General features: G+C 52.4%; 6 protein-coding genes across 6 annotated transcripts; 4 read left to right on the top strand and 2 right to left on the bottom strand.

Moving 5' to 3' along the window:
- Positions 1–2,803: 2,803 nt before the first annotated feature.
- Positions 2,804–8,822, top strand: NEUTE1DRAFT_61252 (fatty acid synthase alpha subunit reductase; the record flags this gene model as incomplete). The annotated part of the gene is made up of 3 exons (XM_009851557.1): positions 2,804–3,332; positions 3,396–8,356; positions 8,416–8,822. The coding sequence occupies 3 exons, from the start codon at positions 2,804–2,806 to the stop codon at positions 8,524–8,526; spliced, it is 5,601 nt and encodes a 1,866-aa protein (XP_009849859.1).
- Positions 8,823–9,797: 975 nt separating this feature from the next.
- Positions 9,798–11,383, top strand: NEUTE1DRAFT_79931 (uncharacterized protein; the record flags this gene model as incomplete). Its single annotated transcript, XM_009851556.1, has 2 exons — positions 9,798–10,923; positions 11,051–11,383. The coding sequence occupies 2 exons, from the start codon at positions 9,798–9,800 to the stop codon at positions 11,362–11,364; spliced, it is 1,440 nt and encodes a 479-aa protein (XP_009849858.1).
- Positions 11,384–11,833: 450 nt separating this feature from the next.
- On the bottom strand, positions 11,834–12,684 carry NEUTE1DRAFT_116593 (uncharacterized protein; the record flags this gene model as incomplete). Its single annotated transcript, XM_009851555.1, has 3 exons — positions 11,834–11,933; positions 12,055–12,463; positions 12,561–12,684. The coding sequence occupies 2 exons, from the start codon at positions 12,665–12,667 to the stop codon at positions 12,079–12,081; spliced, it is 492 nt and encodes a 163-aa protein (XP_009849857.1).
- Positions 12,685–13,779: 1,095 nt separating this feature from the next.
- NEUTE1DRAFT_116592 (uncharacterized protein) lies at positions 13,780–14,203 on the top strand (the record flags this gene model as incomplete). The annotated part of the gene is made up of 2 exons (XM_009851554.1): positions 13,780–13,963; positions 14,028–14,203. Coding segments are annotated over 2 exons (231 nt in total), but the record flags the coding sequence as incomplete, so codon positions are not given.
- A 355-nt stretch (positions 14,204–14,558) lies between these two features.
- Positions 14,559–15,457, top strand: NEUTE1DRAFT_61245 (uncharacterized protein; the record flags this gene model as incomplete). The annotated part of the gene is made up of 3 exons (XM_009851553.1): positions 14,559–14,903; positions 14,961–15,202; positions 15,265–15,457. 3 exons carry the CDS (start codon positions 14,712–14,714, stop codon positions 15,440–15,442), a joined length of 612 nt encoding a protein of 203 aa, XP_009849855.1.
- A 1,776-nt stretch (positions 15,458–17,233) lies between these two features.
- NEUTE1DRAFT_99803 (uncharacterized protein) lies at positions 17,234–18,793 on the bottom strand (the record flags this gene model as incomplete). The annotated part of the gene is made up of 1 exon (XM_009851552.1): positions 17,234–18,793. The coding sequence occupies one exon, from the start codon at positions 18,791–18,793 to the stop codon at positions 17,234–17,236; it is 1,560 nt and encodes a 519-aa protein (XP_009849854.1).
- Between the last annotated feature and the right edge of the window lie 2,205 nt (positions 18,794–20,998).

Below are 20,998 nucleotides of genomic sequence, written 5' to 3'. Positions count from 1 at the left end.
TCGCCAAATTTTTGAGTGGTTCTGCCAGTTCTTGTTGGGGAAGTCGCGAACACTGCTGAGGGTTCGGCTGGGTCGCACTGGACACCACCCAAACACCACCCCTTCCGTCCCCAGCATTCCCTACAAGCCAAGACCCTGTCAAAGGCAGAATGGGCTCATGGAAATGGGACGCCGGCGGGGTCCAGAAGCGCCTGACGGGCTTTTGGGAACGTTTAATACACCACTAGCGACGTTTAGCGACGCTTCGTTCTGGGTCACGCAACAGCTTTGTACAAGCGTCGTCGTGCTTGCCTGGGGCTCGGCGTGCCATAATCGCGCTCTCGCTCTACAGCGTTGTGAATATCGCGACTTGCGCCGCCAATTGCGCACCGCCGCACCCAATGCCGCTTCGACCACTCAAAATCTACCTAGGCAGGAACGCTAGAGGTACCTACCTTCGGTAGGTAGGTGAGTGGTACCCAAGTAGTTCTTCCGACCAGCCGAGTCCACATAAGCCCACAGCGGAAACCCCACTACTCCATGCGCAGATCAAGATAGCATTGTACCAGTACATGAGTCCGAAACTTCCAGTAGTGGAGGCCATGCCACCAAGATGGGGTCAAACTGGAGTCGAATTGGAGAAGCTTGAACTGGCTTCCCGAACCAGCCCGAGTAAGCCAATCAATGGCGCCGCAATTTCAAATATTTTGTCAACTTTTTTTTGAGAGTGTGGCATCAATGAGCAATGATGGTCCGTTGATGATTACTGATATCTTAATCTTCTGCCCCTTCACTTTCAAGCCCACTCCCTTCAAGCTTCTAGGTGTCGATGATGCTCCAGGGGAAGATGAAGAGAGATCTGGCGGGTATGTACTATGTAGTGTATACCAATTGTGAAGGTAGCCGCCCTTGTTTTGTTGCTAGTCAACACCTTGATAATCAGACGTCGAGGGTAGCAATGCAAGCAACGCAAGGGTGGGTATCTAGCTTGGTCTACCTAGATAAAGAAATCGGGCAGCGGCGCAGGCCATGCCAGCCTTGAGAGACCCGACATCATGGCGTGCCCATAGGGAAATACGAGCGACTGAAAGATTCGCTGGCGGGAAGCGGAAATGTTTTGTATGCTCTGTATGTGTATCCGTCCCTCCGGACCATCAGCCGGTGACTGACGCCGTCGGCACTCCAGATTCCGGCTTCCGACCTGGACGGCTCTAACTTTGATGATGTTTAATCCCATTCAGTGTGCCTTGAGTCGGCCGAGACCTGACGATGATTATGACGCCATGCAGAAAGGAGACTGAAGACAGCGTATTGTGCCTTGCAGCTGCTTTGACGAATTCTGCGGAAAACTGGAGCTTGAGCACCTTTATCAAAGGAGCTGAGCGACTATCAAACACATGTTCATGCGGGTATATAGGCAATATCAAAACGTTAGGTTGCCGGTGTTGTGATGCCTCTGCTTGGACTGCCTTTGGTCGTCGGGTACCTCTATGGTGTTGCAGCGGGCAGAGCAAGTAAAGTGAAGGGCTGAGGGCAACGTCGAAAAAAGGAGGGGACTGCTGCCACAAGGTAAGTGGGGAAGCTGCAGTGGCGGTTGGGGGGGACGAATGAGGCCAGTTGGAGTTAGGTTCGCAAATGTCTGAATCGCGCCTTGTAGAGGTACTTGTAGCCTGACATCGAGACGTGGCTGATCTTAGCGTGGCCGAAAAGACTTTTGGGGTCAATGCACGTCTCTAAAAGTCGTGGGGAAGGGACGAGACAGTCGGCTAGACCGTATTAGGCTAGCGTTGGTCGTTTTGGTTGAGGGTGTTGAGCTGCAATGGAGGGGCGGGAGGAGGCGCGTCTGTATCAATGACAGGGGCTGCGGGGGTCAAAGTGGCATTCAACATTTGTGAAATTGAGAACCAAACCGGCCACACAAGCCGCCAGAAACAATGTTGGTTCATCAATTTCCAGAGGAAACTCGCTGTGATTCCGTTGTTGACGCTCTGACGCGAGTAATCTGCACATCCATCAGTCCGGCAAACCCCATCTCAATGCTGTTTGGCGTGAGTAGACTGTGCCTGCACCCCGGGGGATGCCCTGGCAGCAGTTGACGGACACAGCTCCCTGCGTGAGTTCGTCCAAAGTTTCCTGTCGTCTTGACGGCCACGCGGTACTTAAGTACCTATGTCAATGTATGTAATGTACCGTGTAAAATAGAAGTTGGGATTTCGATTGCAATGCAGTCAGGTGAATTAAACAAGAAGGAGCCCACCCTGTCTGTACCTACCTTCGCAGTATGCATCGTGCTTCCCCTCCTTGCCATCTAACCCCCCCGGCGCACCATCCCCTCGACGGAGTCCACGCACTTCCTTCGGTCTCCTTCAGTTCCCTTTGAATTCACCTCTCCTCATCCGATCCGCTCCTTCGGGGTTTAGCACTACATCCTTGTGCTCCTTCTTCGCCGCCTGCCATATCTCCAGGCTTCTCTTTCTTTTGTGTCTGGTGTGTCAGTCTATCTCCCCGTCCTTGCATCCCCTCTCTGGGTCAAATCTCATCTTCCTCTTTACCTGTAATAAGGGCTTTTAACATATCGAAGGTCATCTTCCGTGTCCCTTTCTCTGCTGCTTTTGCTGGCATCCACGGACGTGTGTTGTTTCAACCCCCAAACTAACATCATCTGCTTGTTTATCGGCAGCTTTCACATAGCCAGACGACGGGCACGCCATCTAGCTGATTGCATTATACCCCGGGATACGCCTCACCTGCCCGACCCCCCGCCCATACGTACCCTATTTTTCACCCAGAGACCTCGGAGACTATACCCCATCAAACCGCCAAGATGCGTCCCGAACTTGAGCAAGAGCTCGCCCACACCCTACTCGTCGAGCTCCTTGCTTACCAATTCGCCTCTCCCGTGAGATGGATTGAGACGCAAGATGTCTTCCTCGCGGAGAAGACGGCCGAGCGGGTCGTCGAAATCGGTCCCGCCGACACCCTTGGTGGTATGGCCAGGAGGACGCTCGCCTCCAAGTACGAAGCATTCGACGCTGCCAAGTCGATCCAGAGACAGATTCTTTGCTACAACAAGGACGCAAAGGAGATTTACTACGATGTAGACCCTGTGGAGGAAGAGCCTGAGCCGGTTGCGGCTAGCTCATCATCTGCTGCTCCCACCCCCGCTGCCGCTGCTGCTCCGGCTGCTGCTGCTGCTGCTGCTGCTCCTCCGCCCCCGAGTGCTGGCCCCGCGGCTTCAGTTCCCGATGCCCCAGTTCCCGCTCTTGACATTGTCAGGTCATTGATCGCCCAGAAGCTCAAGAAGCCCTTTGCAGAGATTCCTTTGAGCAAGGCTATCAAGGATTTGGTAGGAGGTGAGATTATACCAAATTCTGTTCCTGACCGACATGACAATGACTAACAAAGTTTGCGTACAGGCAAGTCTACTCTACAAAACGAAATCCTTGGTGATCTAGGCAAAGAGTTCGGATCCACACCGGAGAAGCCTGAAGATACGCCCCTCGATGAGCTGGGTGCCGCTATGCAGGCTACTTTCGATGGTAACCTAGGCAAGACAACCCAGGGTCTTATCGCTCGTCTTATTTCGTCCAAGATGCCCGGTGGCTTCAACATCACATCAGCACGCAAATATCTTGAGACAAGGTGGGGTCTCGGTTCTGGCCGTCAGGACGGTGCGCTTCTGCTCGCCATCACTATGGAGCCTCCAGCTCGTCTTGGCTCCGAGGCCGATGCGAAGGCTTATCTAGATGATATTTCTCAAAAGTACGCCTCGCATGCTGGCATCAGCTTGTCCACCGCGGCCGCGACTGGCCCTGCTGCCGGAGGCGGAGGCGGCATGATGATGGATCCTGCGGCCATTGAGGCCCTTACCAGCGACCAGAAGGCTATGTTCAAGCAACAATTGGAGCTTATCGCCAGATATCTCAAGATCGATATCCGCGCCGGAGACAAGGCTTTCCAGGCGTCTCAGGAATCTTCCAAGGTCCTGCAGTCACAGCTGGATCTCTGGATGGCCGAGCATGGCGACTTCTACGCTGCTGGCATTGAACCTGTCTTTAGCTCCCTCAAAGCTCGCGTGTACGATTCTTCCTGGAACTGGGCTCGCCAGGATGCCCTCAGCATGTACTATGATATCATCTTCGGCAGGCTGAAGGCCGTTGATCGCGAGATTGTCAGCCAGTGCATCCGCATCATGAACCGCTCTAATCCCACCCTCCTCGAGTTCATGCAATACCACATCGACAACTGCCCTACGGAGCGCGGAGAGACGTATCAGCTTGCCAAGGAGTTGGGCTATCAGCTCATTGAGAACTGTAAGGAAGTTCTCAACGTTGACCCTGTCTACAAGGATGTTGCCGTCCCTACCGGCCCCCGTACCACCATTGACGCTCGTGGCACCATCAAGTACGAGGAGATTCCTCGTGCAAGCTGCCGCAAGCTTGAGCATTACGTACAGCAGATGGCCGAGGGTGGCAAGATCTCTGAATACAGCAACCGTACCAAGGTTGAGAATGATCTTGCTCGCATTTACAAGCTGATTAAGCAGCAGCACAAGCTCTCCAAGAACTCTCAGCTCGAGATCAAGTCTCTGTATGGCGACATCATCAGGTCTCTGAGCATGAACGAAAGCCAGATTATGCCCAAGGAGTCCAGCAAGGTCAGCAGCGTCTTGTCCAAGTCGTCGTCCAAGTCCAAGGGCAAGACCGAGACAATTCCCTTCCTCCACCTGCGCAAGAAGTCCGAGCACGGCTGGGATTACAGCAAGAAGCTCACCGGCCTCTACCTTGACTGCTTGGAGCAGGCGGCCAAGAATGGTGTTACCTTCGCCAACAAGTACGTGCTCATGACTGGTGCGGGCGCCGGTTCCATCGGTGCCGAGGTTCTCCAGGGTCTTATCAGCGGTGGTGCCAAGGTCATCGTCACCACCAGCCGTTTCTCGCGTGAAGTTACCGAGTACTACCAGTCTATGTATGCCAGATTTGGCTCTCGTGGCTCTCAGCTCGTTGTGGTTCCCTTTAACCAGGGTAGCGTGCAGGACATCAACGCCTTGGTCGACTACATCTACGACACCAAGGCTGGTCTCGGTTGGGATCTTGACTACATTGTTCCCTTCGCCGCCATCTCTGAGCAGGGTCGCCAGATTGATGGCATTGACTCCAAGTCCGAGTTGGCTCACCGCATCATGTTGACCAACCTCATCCGCCTCCTTGGCAACGTCAAGGCTCAGAAGGCCAACCGCGGTTTCGAAACTCGTCCCGCCCAGGTCATCCTCCCGCTCTCTCCCAACCACGGTACCTTTGGTAGCGATGGTCTCTACTCCGAGTCCAAGCTCGGCCTCGAGACTCTCTTCAACAGGTGGCATGCTGAGGACTGGGCCAACTACCTCACTATCTGCGGTGCCATCATTGGTTGGACTCGTGGTACCGGCCTCATGTCTGGCAACAACCTGGTTGCTGAGGGTGTTGAGAACTTTGGTGTCCGCACCTTCTCCCAACAGGAGATGGCCTTCAACTTGCTTGGCCTCATGTCGCCTACTATTGTCGACTTGTGCCAGAACGAGCCTGTCTTCGCTGATCTGAACGGCGGTCTTCAGTTCATCACCAACTTGAACGAGACCATGACTAGTCAGCGCAAGAACCTTATGGAGACCAGCGATATTCGCAAGGCCGTCACCAAGGAGACTGCTATTGAGAACAAGATCGTCAATGGCGAGGACTCCGAGGCTCTGTACAAGAAGAAGGTCATCGAGCCCCGTGCCAACATCAAGTTTGACTTCCCGACCTTGCCTGACTGGAAGTCCGAGGTCGCTCCTCTTAACGACACTCTTAAGGGTATGGTTGATCTGGAGAAGGTCGTTGTTGTCACTGGTTTCGCTGAGGTTGGCCCCTGGGGTAACTCCAGAACCCGCTGGGAGATGGAGGCCTATGGTGAGTTCTCGCTTGAGGGCTGCATTGAGATGGCCTGGATCATGGGTCTCATCAAGAACCATAACGGTCCTATCAAGGGCAAGCCTTACTCTGGCTGGGTTGATGCCAAGACTGGCGAGCCCGTTGACGACAAGGACATCAAGCCCAAGTACGAGAAGTACATCCTCGAACACGCTGGTATCCGTCTGATCGAGCCCGAGCTATTCGACGGTTACGATCCCAACAAGAAGCAGCTTCTCCATGAGGTTGTCATTGAGGAGGATCTCGATCCTTTCGAGGCCACCAAGGACACCGCTGAGGAGTTTAAGAGAGAGCATGGCGATAAGGTCGACATCTTTGAGATTCCCGAAACTGGTCAGTACACTGTCCGTCTGAAGAAGGGTGCCTCGCTCTGGATCCCCAAGGCTCTGCGCTTCGATCGTCTGGTTGCTGGCCAGATCCCTACTGGCTGGGACGCCAAGCGTTACGGTATCCCCGACGACATCATTTCTCAGGTTGATCCCGTCGCTCTCTTCGTCCTTGTGTCTACTGTGGAGGCTCTTCTCTCGTCTGGTATTACCGACCCGTATGAGTTCTACAAGTACGTCCATGTCTCCGAAGTGGGTAACTGCGTCGGTTCTGGTATGGGTGGTGCAACTGCACTCCGTAACATGCACCGCGACAGATACCTTGATAAGCCTGTTCAGAACGATATTCTTCAAGAGTCCTTCATCAACACCATGGCCGCGTGGGTAAACATGCTCTTGATCTCGTCTTCTGGACCCATCAAGACGCCGGTCGGTGCTTGCGCCACCGCTGTCGAGTCTATCGACATTGGCTACGAGACCATTATGGAGGGCAAGGCCCGCGTGTGCTTCGTTGGTGGCTTCGATGACTTTGGCGAGGAGGGCTCGTATGAGTTCGCCAACATGAAGGCTACCAGCAACGCTGTTGATGAGTTTGCCCATGGTCGCACGCCCAAGGAGATGTCCAGGCCAACTACTACCACGAGAAATGGCTTCATGGAGTCGCAGGGTAGCGGTGTTCAGGTCATCATGACTGCCAAGCTTGCTTTGGACATGGGCGTCCCCATCTATGGTGTCCTTGCTTTGACCACCACCGCTTCCGACAAGATTGGTCGCTCCGTCCCTGCGCCCGGCAAGGGTGTTCTTACTACTGCTCGCGAGCGCCAGGGTAGCCTCCCCTCGCCCCTGCTCGATATCAAGTACAGACGTCGCCAGATTGAGCGCCGGAAGAAGCAGCTTGAGAACGAGAAGGAGGAAGAGCTTGAGTATCTCGCCGATGAGATCGAGGCCCTCAAGGCCGAAGGCAGGCCGCAGAAGGAGATTGACGACTATGCCCGCCATAGAACTCAACACATTGAAGAGGAGGCCGAAAGACAGGTCAAGGAAGTTCTCCGCAGCTACGGCAACAACTTCTGGAAGGGCGATGCTACGATTGCTCCCCTTCGTGGTGCCCTCGCTACTTGGGGCCTCACTATTGACGATCTTGACGTCGCCTCTTTCCACGGTACTTCCACCAAGGCCAACGACAAGAATGAGTCGTCTGTCATCTGCCAGCAGCTCCGTCATCTTGGCCGCAAGAAGGGCAATGCCGTGCTCGGCATTTTCCAGAAGTATCTCACTGGTCATCCCAAGGGTGCTGCTGGTGCCTGGATGATGAACGGCTGCTTGCAAGTGCTCAACAGTGGCCTCGTCCCCGGCAACCGCAATGCCGACAACGTCGACGCTGTCATGGAGGAGTTTGACTACATTGTTTACCCTAGCAAGAGTATCCAGACTGATGGTGTCAAGGCCTTCTCCGTTACGTCGTTCGGTTTCGGCCAGAAGGGTGCTCAGGCCATTGGTGTCCATCCCAAGTATCTTTATGCCACTCTTGATGAGGAGGTATTCAACGCTTACCGCACCAAGGTGGAGGCTCGCCAGAAGAAGACCTACCGCTTCTTCCACAACGGCCTTATCAACAACACCCTGTTCGTTGCCAAGGATAAATCTCCCTACTCTGATGACCAGCTTCAATCGGTTCTCCTTAACCCCAAGGCCCGCGTTACCGAGGACAAGAAGACCGGCCAGCTCACGTATCCCGCCAACTTCATGGAGTTGGAGCCAGCAAAGAAGCTGCAGAAGAAGAGCGAGGAATCTCTTGAGTCGACTGTTGCCCGTGCTGCAAACCGTCTCAAGAACAGCAACACCCGTGTTGGCTTCGATCTCGAGGAAATTTCCTCCATCAACATCGACAATGAAACCTTCTTGGAACGCAACTTCACCGAGGCTGAGCTCCAGTACTGCAAGGCCCCTAGCACTGGTCGGTCGCCGCAGAAGTCGTTTGCTGGTCGCTGGAGCGCGAAGGAGGCCGTCTTTAAGTCCCTTGGTGTCACCGGCCAGGGTGCTGGTGCATCCCTGAAGGACATTGAAATTCTCTCGGATAGCAACGGGGGTCCCGTTGTGAAGGTACGTGTCTCTTGTTTCGTTTTGTTAGTCACTGAAATCAACTGCTAACATGTTCATAGTTGCATGGTGCTGCTTTGGAGGCCGCGAACAAGGCTGGCGTTTCCAAGGTCAACGTGACGCTGTCCTATTCTGACAGCCATGCTGTTGCCATTGCTACGGCTCACTTCTAGAAGAAGAGAAGAAACGAGAGCGATGAGCAATGGGAACTGGTTTAGATGCTTACATATCCTTTGGTTTCAGTGGCTTTGATCCGCCGCATATCACTATTCAGCATCCATGAACTTGGCGGTTATTTGGACGGAAGGCAAGAAGTGGTGGATTACAGGAGTTATAAAATATGTTATATTTTGCCAGCATTTGTCGGCGGCCGGGCGTATATTTTAGATGGCTGATTTAGCTAAATGGTATCGAAAGTCTGAAGGAGTGGGAAAATAGATGAGGTGACAAAGACAACGCCGTTCACAAGAACAAGATTAGGAGAGACTGTGACCATTTGACCTCAAACGCTGCTACCAAGCCGCGATTTTGGCACTCGCTGTTTGGTGTTATCTTGGGCTTATCAAGACGTCATGGCAGGACGCCTTGACATGTTCAGATTGGCCAATCAGATTGATCAATCAGGTCGCAATCGGGCAAGTGATGCTGATCAGAAAGTCCAGGGGATGAGTGCCAAAATCCGATGATCTCCGAGTGGTTGGACTCACCAGTACCCGTTGGTAGGCTCGGATCGGCAGCCGGCGCTGACCGCACTTTAAAGACAGAAATCAAGGGACCGGATCCACCGATATACTCGATAACCTATCGCGTATCGGCGGTAGGCGGGTATGTAAAGAAGCAATGAGGAACACGTTGAGGTTCCTAGAGAGAATCGGCATGGTAAATGTTTCGGCTTTAATCGATGTTGATTGGTGATATGGCTCGGTAGGGGTAATAGCCATTTGACGCTCTTATCACCACCAACCAGCCTGTTGTTTCCCGATGACTAAGACAGACCTATAAAAACCATCTTCTCCCCGAACTTTTGTTCTTTCCTTCCTGGTTACTGGGGGGTTTGATGCCATTTCTCATCGCTATATGTAAGCAATAAAGAGGACACGTTGTATGAAAGCGCACACAGCAGCTCGCACCTGTCAGAGTTCGACTTGCATCTGCTTAATCGTCAGACCGTTACAGCCTTCACTTGAGCCAGACCCATCGTGTGCAAAACCGAGAATCCGGCGTCTTCTTGTCAGCCGCGCATAATCAGGGCATCATTGGCAATTGCTTCGACCAAGTCTTCCATCAGAAAAGCCGAACCGGGACGGCTCGAACAAGCATATTGAGGGTCTGAGCGCAAGGTGCCTTATCTGTATCCTTCACTTTCCAGCAAGGTACCTACCTACATATTTTGGGGGAGTTTAAGAGACATCGGTCCTCTTATACTACATACAACGCAGACATCATGGGTTCTCAAGAACAAACAACCCTGGCCACTCAGAATCAACTCTTCTACGGCACCTTTATTTACCCCAAGACCCTGACCGACCTCGAATATCTCCACAACACGGCCGTTGCTGTTGACCAGAATGGCACCATTGTTGCCATCGAGCCAGACTATGATCTCTCTCAGGCCGCCAGCACTTTTTTCCCACGCCTAGGCTGGGCTCCGGACAGCGTTTCCATACACTCCTCCCTAGCTTCCCATAACCAATTCTTCTTCCCCGGCTTCATCGACACTCACCTGCACGCCCCGCAGTACCCCAATGTTGGTATCTTCGGCAAGTCCACTCTCCTCGACTGGCTCGAGACCTACACATTTCCACTCGAGGCTTCGCTCTCGGATCCGGCCAAGGCCCGGACCGTTTACAACCGCGTTATCCGCAAGACCCTGAGCCATGGCACCACGTGCGCCGCCTACTACGCCACCAAAGACGTCACTACCACCAACTTGCTCGCCGACCTGTGTCTGCGCGCCGGTCAGCGCGCCCTCGTCGGCCGTGTGTGCATGGATCAGCTGTCCCCGAAGTACTACCGCGACGCCTCGGCCGCTGACTCTGTGGCCGCCACCCGCGAATCGATCACCTACATCCAGTCCATCGATCCGACCGGCGCCATCGTCCGCCCCGTGATCACCCCGCGCTTCGCGCCTTCGTGCTCGGCGCCCCTGATGGCCGAACTAGGCAAGCTAGCGGCCGAAACGGGCCTCCCCGTTCAAACGCACATCTCGGAGAACGAAGGCGAGATTGCGCTGGTGAAGGAAATGTTCCCTGCCAAGAAGATCGGAGCGAAAGGGGACACCTACACGCACGTGTACGACACCTTTGGCCTGCTGACGGACAAGACCATCCTGGCGCACGGCGTGCACCTATCAGAAGAGGAGGTGCAGATCATCAAGGCAAGGGGAAGCAAGGTCAGTCACTGCCCGTGCAGCAACAGCGCTCTTACGAGCGGCGCAGCGCGGGTGAGGTGGCTACTGGAGCGCGGCATTGAGGTCGGTTTGGGTACGGATATGAGCGGCGGGTATAGCCCATCAGTGTTGGAGATGGCGAGGCAGGCGGCGCTGGTGAGCCGGCATGTGGCTATGGGATGTGCGCCGGCGGAGAAGGAGAATAAGGGGGGAGAAGGAGAGTGAGGCAGAGACGGAGGGCAAGACGAATAAAGACGGCAATGCGGAGAAGGAGAGCAAGGCTAACAAGGCGAATAAGGACGGGATAGATAGGGAGAGGGCCAAGCTGACGGTGGAAGAGGTGCTGTATCTGGCTACAAAAGGAGGAGCGGAACTAGTAGGGATGAAAGGAAAGGTGGGCGGGTTTGAGGTGGGCATGGAGTGGGATGCGCAGTTGATTGGGCTGGGGAGGGATGTGGTGGATGAAGAATATGAAGGTGAGGAAAAGGAGGAGGAAGGGAATGTAGATGTGTTTGGGTGGGAAAGTTGGCCGAATAAAGTGGCCAAGTGGTTGTTTAACGGCGACGATAGGAACACGAAGAAAGTTTGGGTCAAGGGGAGGTTGGTGCATGAGAGGAAATAGACTGGGGTATCGATTTTTTTTTTCTCGGAGTCTTCTTAACTTTTCCATACATTGGATACCATGGGGATAGCATATATTTTTTTTTGGATATAGGTATGGCATGAATCATGATTAAATGAAGTCTATGAGCTTGAATGAGCAATACAATAGATATCCCTTCCTGGTTAGACCCTCTCTTTGAGTTAGGTGGTGTTTATGTCGTTTGCTACCGTGTGTTTGTGAACTGAAGACTGCCATGCGCGGCCGAAGTGTACATAAGTACCCCGTACGCAACTGTGAACGCTGACTATGTAATGACCTGAATGAGTTTCCTCCTCAACAATTGATCCCTCGTGGCGCAATTGGCTAGCGCGTCAGACTGTTAATCTGGAGGCTGTAAGTTCGATCCTTACCGAGGGAGCAAAAGTTATCTTTTTGGCAATTTTCCCTTTTCCGCCTTCTGGGCATATGTTATTTCTTTTTTCGTTTTACATATTCCATCATGCCAATTCCTAGCTTGACTCGGGTGCCTCTTGCTTTTTGGTTTGAATCATCTTTCTGTTGTTCGTTTTCGTGTTCATACTCACGTTCTAGTCAGGTATTGCCATTAGTACAATGAGCTGTTATTATGATTCTTCTTGAATTCCGCATTCATTCATCAATGATCAAAACCATACCAAACTCCCGTATCCCACTTCATTGAGAACATACCTCTTTTCACCTCCAACCCCCTCCTCATGTAACCAACCACCGATCAACCGCCCACCCGGTCGTCACCGCAAACACCGTCTTGTGCAGAATATCAAGTATTTGCTCGTCGACTGGCCACGTCCATGGCGGCGCGCCCACACCCGTCCAGTTCTCCAGCGTCTGGTCAATCAGTAAGCGGACCCCGACAAAGATCAGGTCGGCAAACGGGCCCCGGATCCCGTTCCAGCTCATCAGCGCCCGAATCACGCCCGCCGCTGCTCCCTGTCCGTAGTGCATCGCCATGTTGAGTCCCCAGAGCTGCGTGTCGGTCGAGGCACGCACGGAGATGAGCCGCTCGAGGGTGCGCGCGGGCACGTATGAGTTGGGACGAGAGGTCAAGAGTTGTTCGGACTTTTCGGCCAGGGTCATCCTGGATTTGGGAAATGGTTAGTTTGAGTTGGTGGGGGAGACGTGTCTTTGGTAGATGTTGACGGAAGCTGAGGCGGGAAGAGAGTGTAAGTGCGTACATGGTGACGCCAACGAGACCGGCGCCCAGGCCGTAGAAGATTACGGAGCTGATGGGGAGAGAAGAGGTCACCCGACCAGGAGTGGTGCTTCGACCAGGACCGGACATAGTTGCGGTTGGCTTCGTCTCAGTGTTGGGTGAGGAATGTTTGTGGTTGCGATCTATTATCGTGACTGTACTACATAGATTAGGGGATGCTTTCGTTGCGTGTTACTGTAACCGTCGCGAACAGGCGCAGAGGTTGGATAATACTGCTAAAGTATGCGCCGAGAATAGTTCGATGGGCACAGATGTCTCTTGATTTTGATGATTTGATTAATGACTGAATTCAGAAGCTCAAAGAGAGACACTTTCGTGACCTGGTGTATTGCTTGTAAAAAGTGACGGGAACCTCTACGGCTTTTGGCCCCACTTTATCTGGTTGTGATGAAGTCATCGCCAACATTTTTGCGGGGAAGATGCCCGCTCATCATCGTACCGGGTTAGGGTTGGAGGTGAGGGATCACGCTGCATCATTTAAATTCGCGTTCGACGACGAAGGCATTCGCAAACCTTGAAAAGAAGGTACACTATTCAAGACAACACGACGGAAATTCAATGGAGATGAATATAAATGCGCTTGATGAGCCTTTGAATTGCCCCTTTGTTTGTTGGAGTCTACGAAAGAGCGTTTTCTCCCCACGTGGAGCGTCGAAAGCATGGCTTATCTGTCCCTGACAGCTCATGAACTGAATACTGGTGAGCTCCCTACGAGCCGAACCTGATGTTGGGTTCCTGCTCCAATGTATGCAAATATTCGGACGAAGAAGATGAGAGGGGTCGAGTATCTTATCTGCCGGTGCTAAATTCGCCCGTCTTATCGCGGATCCCGTTTATTGTTAACGCAGCTTAAACGGTGTTACTACTGGTCAAGAAACAATGGAAAGTTACTAACAAGAAGTTGCCAAAAACTAACTAAATGCCAGCTCAACCCAGAGCTACTACTGCACGTCATCAGTCACGTTGCTGTCTCCATGTCGCCGCTAGTCTCAGCCGCACACTTCGCTTAAGTTGCACCTTTGCAACACTCCCCATGTTGTGTGATTGGGATATTCATGGCAGGCCGTTTGACGATGCTATTTTTATTCCCTTTCAATGCCAGCCGCCCAATCAGCGGTATGTGAAAACGCCAAAGATGCGTGTGGGTGCTCCAAAGAACACAACTGCCCAACTGCGGGGATACCACATCACTCACACACTCACACACTTCGAGGGGATGAGGACCCCGTGTGCCAATTCTTTTAACGCTTCCAGCGATGGTTTCTGACTCTGTCCTTAGTTCATCTCGACCGTCCCGGCTTGGGATGAATGTTACAAGAATATATACCACAGAATCCGGCAATCTGGAAGTCACGTTGGCAATTTGTCGGTGCCCAAGTCACTTTTGATCTTCCATCATCTCAAGCTAATGCGGGCTGCTCCATCACAGAGGAGAAGAAGATACTCACAAGATCATTCACAAAGAAGATCCTATCCGGAAACCGAAAGAGGTGCTGCAGGGAAAAACTATCGGCGTTGTGTAACAGGGGACCTCTTTCAGCTCCCAAGCGAGACCGGAAGTTTCAAACGACTTGGCGCTCTCCTCCACGAATCGCAGCTTTTTTTTCTCCTGGTCGTATTACTCAAACCACCCACGTCTACCACGCAGAGCGCTCGCCAGTATGGCATTACAGGCTTTGTACTGCCGTCACTCTTCATAGCCCCCCTTTCGCAACCATCATCTAGCCATAACCGGACAGCAGGGGGTGAAGAAGGGTAGAGTCATCCCTCACGTTACACTCCGGTGTGTGCCCGAAATCGAAAGGCGGGAGGGGAGGCAACCAATTGGCGCTATGAGTGGCTTGACGATGAGGAGATTACAATGCTGCGGGCTGAAGGTGTGAAGAGAAAGATTAGAATAAGAAGGGCTGGACGGTAGGTTGCCGTGCAGCTTGCTCTTTGTTTGAATAAGAGGTGATATTACAGCTCTGTTTCTCTGTCTTCAACCAACAACCCGAATTTTGTTGTGATACGCGAACCAGTGTCCGAATTCAACCACCGAAATTTGAATAACTTGGACCTAGCCATCGATCGATATCGATATCAAATAGCCCCAAGAGGCGCGAAATACAAGATGGCGTCGGCTCGTGGACTCACCGCTGTTGGAGTCCCTCCATTTCCATCATGGATTCTCTACATTCGGATCGCCATCCTCGTGCTGTCACTTGTTCTTCTGGGGGTTGCGGCGTGGGCTGTCTCGATGTTTGCCGGAGGAGGGTCTGCGGCTTATGGATATACGGGCGCTAGTGGGATGATGATCTTTGTGGTATGTGACTCTTTTGTAATCAGGAGTCAGCGCAAGAGCTAATGCCAGTTCCTTCAGACTATTTGGAGTCTTGTTGTTTACGGCGGCTCCCTCGGGTTCCAGTTTGGAGCGCCACATCTCTTCTATCGCATCGTCGGTCTTATTCTTTACAGTCTCGCAGTGATCTTCTGGCTTGTGGGCTGGGCATATGCGGCTAGCGAGGCAGCTGTCGCGCTTGACTGGTCTGGCTACTACTATGGTGCAATTCATGACTATGGCTCGGCTATGGCTGTGTGCGCTGGTCTAGGTGCCGTTGCCTGGTAAGCTTTTCTCATGTCCAAAAAGCTTTCCCTTTTTGGTAGGGCTAACGGTATTGTCACAGGGTCCTGTCAATCATCGATCTTGTCTTCTTCATCCTCGCTTGCGTTCGCGAAGCTACGACGCCAAAGCTCAGCCAGGCCGAACTTGGACAAGTACAGCCAACCGCCTCCGTTGCGCCCGCCACTGCTAATGAGCTTCCTCCGCAACCGGCATATTCGCAGCAGCCCTATGCGACATAATAGACGGACGAAACGGACGACTTAGAACACTTGTATAGGATACTAGCTTATGGGACTTGGAGTTGTCACCGGATACTACGTTGTTCTCACAGGGGATGACTTGATGGCTATTCGCTCGCTGTGGCGACTGGGGCGTTAATCGGGGTGCCTTGGAAGAAAGCGGTTCGATCGGAGTTTGGTGAAAGAGGAATCACCAAGAACGTTCACTCTTTCTATTGTCAGTTTCTATTTCTTTTTGGGAGATACCATAGTCATCGGAAGCAGGCGCGCGATGTTGGACGATCTTGTAGTGTCACTCTGTGTCACACAAAGGGTGACACTTAGTATCTAGGAAATGATACATGAGTGATGGCTACTTTGATATCACGACAGACACAATCCATCCTGGAAATTCGGAAATGACGACGTAAAATTCCTGAAGCGTCGTGGTTTCAAGAGCCGTCTAGAATGAAAGAAATGTTCCATGTTAGCAAAGCTTCATTTTTGATGCAAGTCACGAAGCGAGTTGGTTTTCAAATCGACGAGTGGTGGGAATCAAGTTCCTTCCGGGATGGGAGGATAAAACACACGATTATTTTGAAGGTAGGTGCGATACAAATTGCTTTCTGTAATGATGCGCCAGCGAACAAGAACCGAAGACTAGAAGGCACCATTGACCACGGCTTCCCTCCTAAGTACCTTCCAATCACCCACAGATACACTCAAGACGTCCCGCCGTCATTCGCCAACTTGAGGCTGTACCTGCATCATGATCTCGCTGCGTGTCTCGTTTTCCCCCTATAACTTCAATACTCTCCAGTGCACAACAGATTCGCGATACTTCACCTCCTGGACACGACACAATAGCCTTGTCCCACCTTCCGACAGATCCGCGATCTCTTCATATCTCAGCACACGAACTAGGTACTATGGAGTTCATCTCTGCTGCCCCTCTATGGCCGAATCCTCTGGAGGTCACTAACCTGTTGGCGTGCGCAAAGCAGCTCCCTCCAGCGCATATCTTCAGCCATGTGTTGAGAGACTGCTATATAACAGACAAGCTACGTCCTCCATGTCATAATATGTTGATCAATACTTTCCGGCACTTTGTTGCCACCTCAACATACATACCCCAAGGTTTCGATCACATTAGACTAGCAGACACAACAAGCATCGGCCACAAAACCGCTATATTGTCTCTTCAACGTCGGCACCTCTTCGGATGCCAAGTTAATCAATCTTCAGAATCTACTGGTGAGGGCTTCCTCAATCACACAAGAGAGGGAGGACGTTGAACATGTGCGACACGTGAAAGCAGAATGGAAGAGCTACCCATGTGTGTGACTACCATGTCTTGTCATTTTCCTATCCCTTTCCGGCAGACCAGGAGGATTGATGGAGCGATATTGCAATCTAACACTGCAGATATGCTGTACGACGTTGCTGTGTACCATGACGACAAATTCAATGCCCGTCCATGTTCATGACCCATCCGCTCGTCCCTTACCCAAGGCGCACGCAGGGGCGAGGCACGGGTACTTGTGCACGCCTAATCATGGAGGTACGTCCAATGGTCTTTTTCCATACATCCACCCCCCTTGTCCCGTCGAGGCCCGCCATCTTCCTTGTATCCATCTAGGTGCGGAAATTAAAAGCCCCCGCAGCCAAAAACAACTTCTCTTTCCCATCTACTTGCCAAAAAAAAAGAAACGCCTCGCTGTGAAGTGGTATCCTGTTGTGTGTAAATGCAATCGATGAGAGCGAAAAACCGAAACCAAATTCCTCCCAAATGAACGACCCTCTCCAGGCTTATCAGTAGAACTGGTTGAACTGATCCGTCTGCTGACCATATGATCCGTGATAGTTTCCTTGGTTCGGATCGCCGGAACTTTGCTCGCCCGTCTCCATAAACATATTACCCATTTCTGGACTCAGGTGAAGATCGGCAAAGCAAATACTCGGCGAGAGTGGTTGAGATGTGCTTGGGAGTGCCGCATCGTGGCCCGTCCCTGGCAGATGATCGTCACTACTCATAAAGTGTGACTCTCCTCCAGTGAAGTCGACACCCTCGCCTGGCCAGGGATACTCATTGAAGTTGCCAGCCGAAACCGCATCCGGATTTCCAGAAGCATTGGAATAATCAAGAAAGCTAGGTTCTCCCTGGGCCTGGCACCACTGAGCGAAACTAGGATTTGTGGGATGATTGGGGTTGGCCTGCTGTTGCTGACTTTGATGGTGGTATCCGTCGAATGTTGGCACAGGAAGACCATCAAGTCGGGCGTCCTCAGGCTGCTCCAATTTGGCCTCAATTGGGTTCTGGTCCATCTCCATCACCATCTGAGGATTCTCAAGACAGGATCGCACCGGCCATGAAGCTGCAAGTTCCTCGAGCGTACGTTCCTTCCGGCTTTGCGAGGCCATTTTCTGAAGTCGCTGGGGAAGATGAGCAGTCTCCGGCACAGGCGGCCTGTAGGGTAGATTTGTACCATTGCCCTGGAGAGCAGACGGGCCCGCATTGTTGTCGCCCGCTTGTCGTGCCTGATAGCGGTTCACCACGTTCCCCAGTGATTGTCGGTTATGTTGGACCTCCCAAAGCTTGTGTTGCAGTTCCTGCATTTTCTTCTCCATATCCTGCAACTCCTCGGCGTACTTGTCCTCCTGTTTGACTGTCTTTTCGTACTTCTCCTTTGCGTCCTGTAACGCCTTGGCTTCCTCTGTCTGTTGCGCTGATCCCGTTGTCTTGCCGACCTGGAGGGCCACCGACTCAGCGAAATCGAGTCCGAGCGGGACGAGCTCGCCACTCTCTACCGCGGTCTCGAGCTTCTTGCGGTATTCTTGTGTGTCGACATCCTGACCTACAGGGATTGGCTTTCGGACCCAGATGGGCGGGTCAGGGGGAAGATCGCCTCCTAGACCATGATCGATTAGTTTCTGCTTGGCCTCCTTGTACATCTTGTAAAAGAGTTTGAAGTTGTATTCATATCCCGTAACGGCATTGTCCAGTTCGACAACGTAAAGGGCCTTGCGAATACGGGAGCGTTTTGCCGACTGGTTGTTGCGTGCACGCTCTCCTTCATACTTGGCATCCGCATCGCTCTGCAGGGGCGTCGGTTCAGGAAAGGGCGATGGAGTGTCTGCCGGCGTGGAGACAAACGGAATGTTTGGATTCATGTTGTTGTCGGGGTCGAGGGAACGTCTCAAAAGGGACTTCTTTGCTCGTCCGCCCTTGGCAGAGGCTTTGGTCGTTCGCTTGTTTACTCCCGAGCCTGGTCGTGGACCGAGTGGTCCACTCTTTCCACCTTGCCGTGGCTGGCCTTCGCCTCCGTCTTCTTGGTCCCGATGATCGGGAGTTCCTTGGTTCGCTGTCGTCATCCACCACCTACTGGTCGCTACATGCACGACGGGCGTTCGGGGGCTACCTAAGGACTACTTTGTTTCTGCTTGTTAGTTTCTTCACGGAGGTCAAGAGCGTGCAATATACTGGCTGGCCTTGTACAGTGGATACTGAAGGCTCGAACAAAAAAGGGCTTGGGTGCTATGGAGTGGAAAATTCAGGAAGAAGGAAGTAGTAGCATACGAGATTTGGCTTGATTTGTCAAGGACGATAAGTCCGGCCACAAGCTCCAACGATGTTTGTGCGCAACCGCGACTGTTACGCCCTCTTGATAATATCCCGTGGAGGTAAAACGTATACAGCGTATACAGCTCGGCTGTTGGAAGGTAAGAATGGATATGGTCGTGCAAAACGGAGAACCGTTACGTGTTGTCCTGCCTTGTCAAAGAATGGGATGCTAATATTGGCTGTAGGTGTATGTGTGTGTGTCTTGGGTTTCCCCGTGTTCTGCTACTGAGTGTGGATATGGCCGACGACAACCGTGATGGCGATGGCAGTTCGTGTCGGGATCCGATGTCTCCAAACTTGATCCTGCCTTGTTTAGGATATTGTTCCTTATTCAGCCAAAGAGGGGAACAGTTTCCTCAATTAAATACCCCTTGGAGAAATAGATATGTGGCTCACGTCTGCAGCCTGCTATGGCCCATCCACCGGGATATATCGCAATTGACGAGCCCCCAGTAATTTGTGTTTGAAGGGGGGCTGAGTCAACCCCTTTTAACCCGTTGCTTTTCGTTGATGTGGGATGCGTGCGTGCGTCGATGGGCGAAGTGATGGCCGTAATGATACCACCAACCACAACCTTCGTTGGGAAAAACGACGGGGGGCCTCGAAGGGGACAAAATACCAGCGATTGAAGGCGCGCTCGTTTGTATGTATGCTTCACTCGTCGGGCTATGGGTTATTCACTCGGCGGCGGTCGGTGTTCGATATGGAAATTTCTTCTTGTCCAACAGGTAGGTGGTGATAAAAGGGGGTAGCGGTCCGGTTCGACTTGCACGGCTAGGTGACTAGTGAGCACGAACGATGGGGTAATGGGACAAGATAGGGCTGGGTGAAGTGGCGGATATTTTGCCCCTTTTGTTCGTTACTTGGTTGTGCGCCTACCCCGTTCGTTCGGTTTTCCCTACTCGCTTGTTGGTGAAGTTGATGACTGTGTTTTTGACCGGATTATTATTTCTCTGGTTGGTACTGTTGGTCAAAGGTCACTTCACGGATATCCGTATTTTCTCTCTTGCGTGCTCCGCCGTTACACGCGGGACGGGTGGAATTTTGGTTGGTGTAAGGGAAGTGGCTAGTAGTGAGTGAGAGACTGCGACTGTGTGTGATGAACTAAAAGTTACAGGGGCCAGGATAACGTTAAGAAGGAAAAGTACGATGAGCGGGGAATGAAAAGAGGTTGTTGAAAGAAGGGTAATGAGATCAGGAAGGAAGAAGGAAAGGAAAGAATATTAGAGGTGAGTTAGCCGCACCACGTACACGCGCTTCTTCCTTGTGTCCCTTGTTTCGTTTGTAAGAGGGTAATGTGGCTGTACGGCGCTTGTGAGGTGCGTAGAAGTCAAGAGGTTTGATGTGGTGAGTAGGACGTAGGGTTCCTACTTAGGTTTCTACTCCTTACGCTGGTGGAAGTGGGAGTGCCTAGTTTGTTTGCTTCCGGCCAGTGATTCCCTCCGCTATTTTAATGGGCTGGCAGGAGGCTGGCTGGTGTCCGGTTGTTCGTATTGCCCTTACGAGTAGGTAAATAGACAGCAGTAGCAGTAGGTGATAGGTCGGCAGACTAACCTTGATAATGCTCAAGCTGCGTGTCTGTCTGTGGAATGCGTGTGTGTGCTGTTCAACTGTGACGATGGCACGAGCTTGTGTCGTCTGTCCTCTGTCCTCCTGTCCGCACACCGTCTGTTGTCCCTGATGGCCTATGCTGGGTCACCTGTGTTGAGGGTGGCGCCGTCTTTATTCAGCACCGCTGCCTGTGTTTTTCTGTGAGTCTTCTAAAGTTAGTCTCTTTTTGTTCATCCGGATGAGCAGCCACCAGATTCTATCATGGCTGTATATGATTCGGCCTTCTCCTTTCTCTTACGCCTTGTACTCTTCTCCTGGTGCCTTTCAGTAAAGGCCGAAGACAGATGTCACGTCACGCCGGCACGTGGGGGTGCCAGGTGCAAGAGCGGAAGGTGGCGAGTGAA

The sequence above is a fragment of the Neurospora tetrasperma genome (genome assembly GCF_000213175.1).
Source record: "Neurospora tetrasperma FGSC 2508 unplaced genomic scaffold NEUTE1scaffold_2, whole genome shotgun sequence".
Taxonomy (NCBI): domain Eukaryota; kingdom Fungi; phylum Ascomycota; class Sordariomycetes; order Sordariales; family Sordariaceae; genus Neurospora; species Neurospora tetrasperma.
The sequence above is the reverse complement of the archived record's forward strand: the minus strand, read 5'-3'. Positions and strand labels throughout refer to the sequence as shown.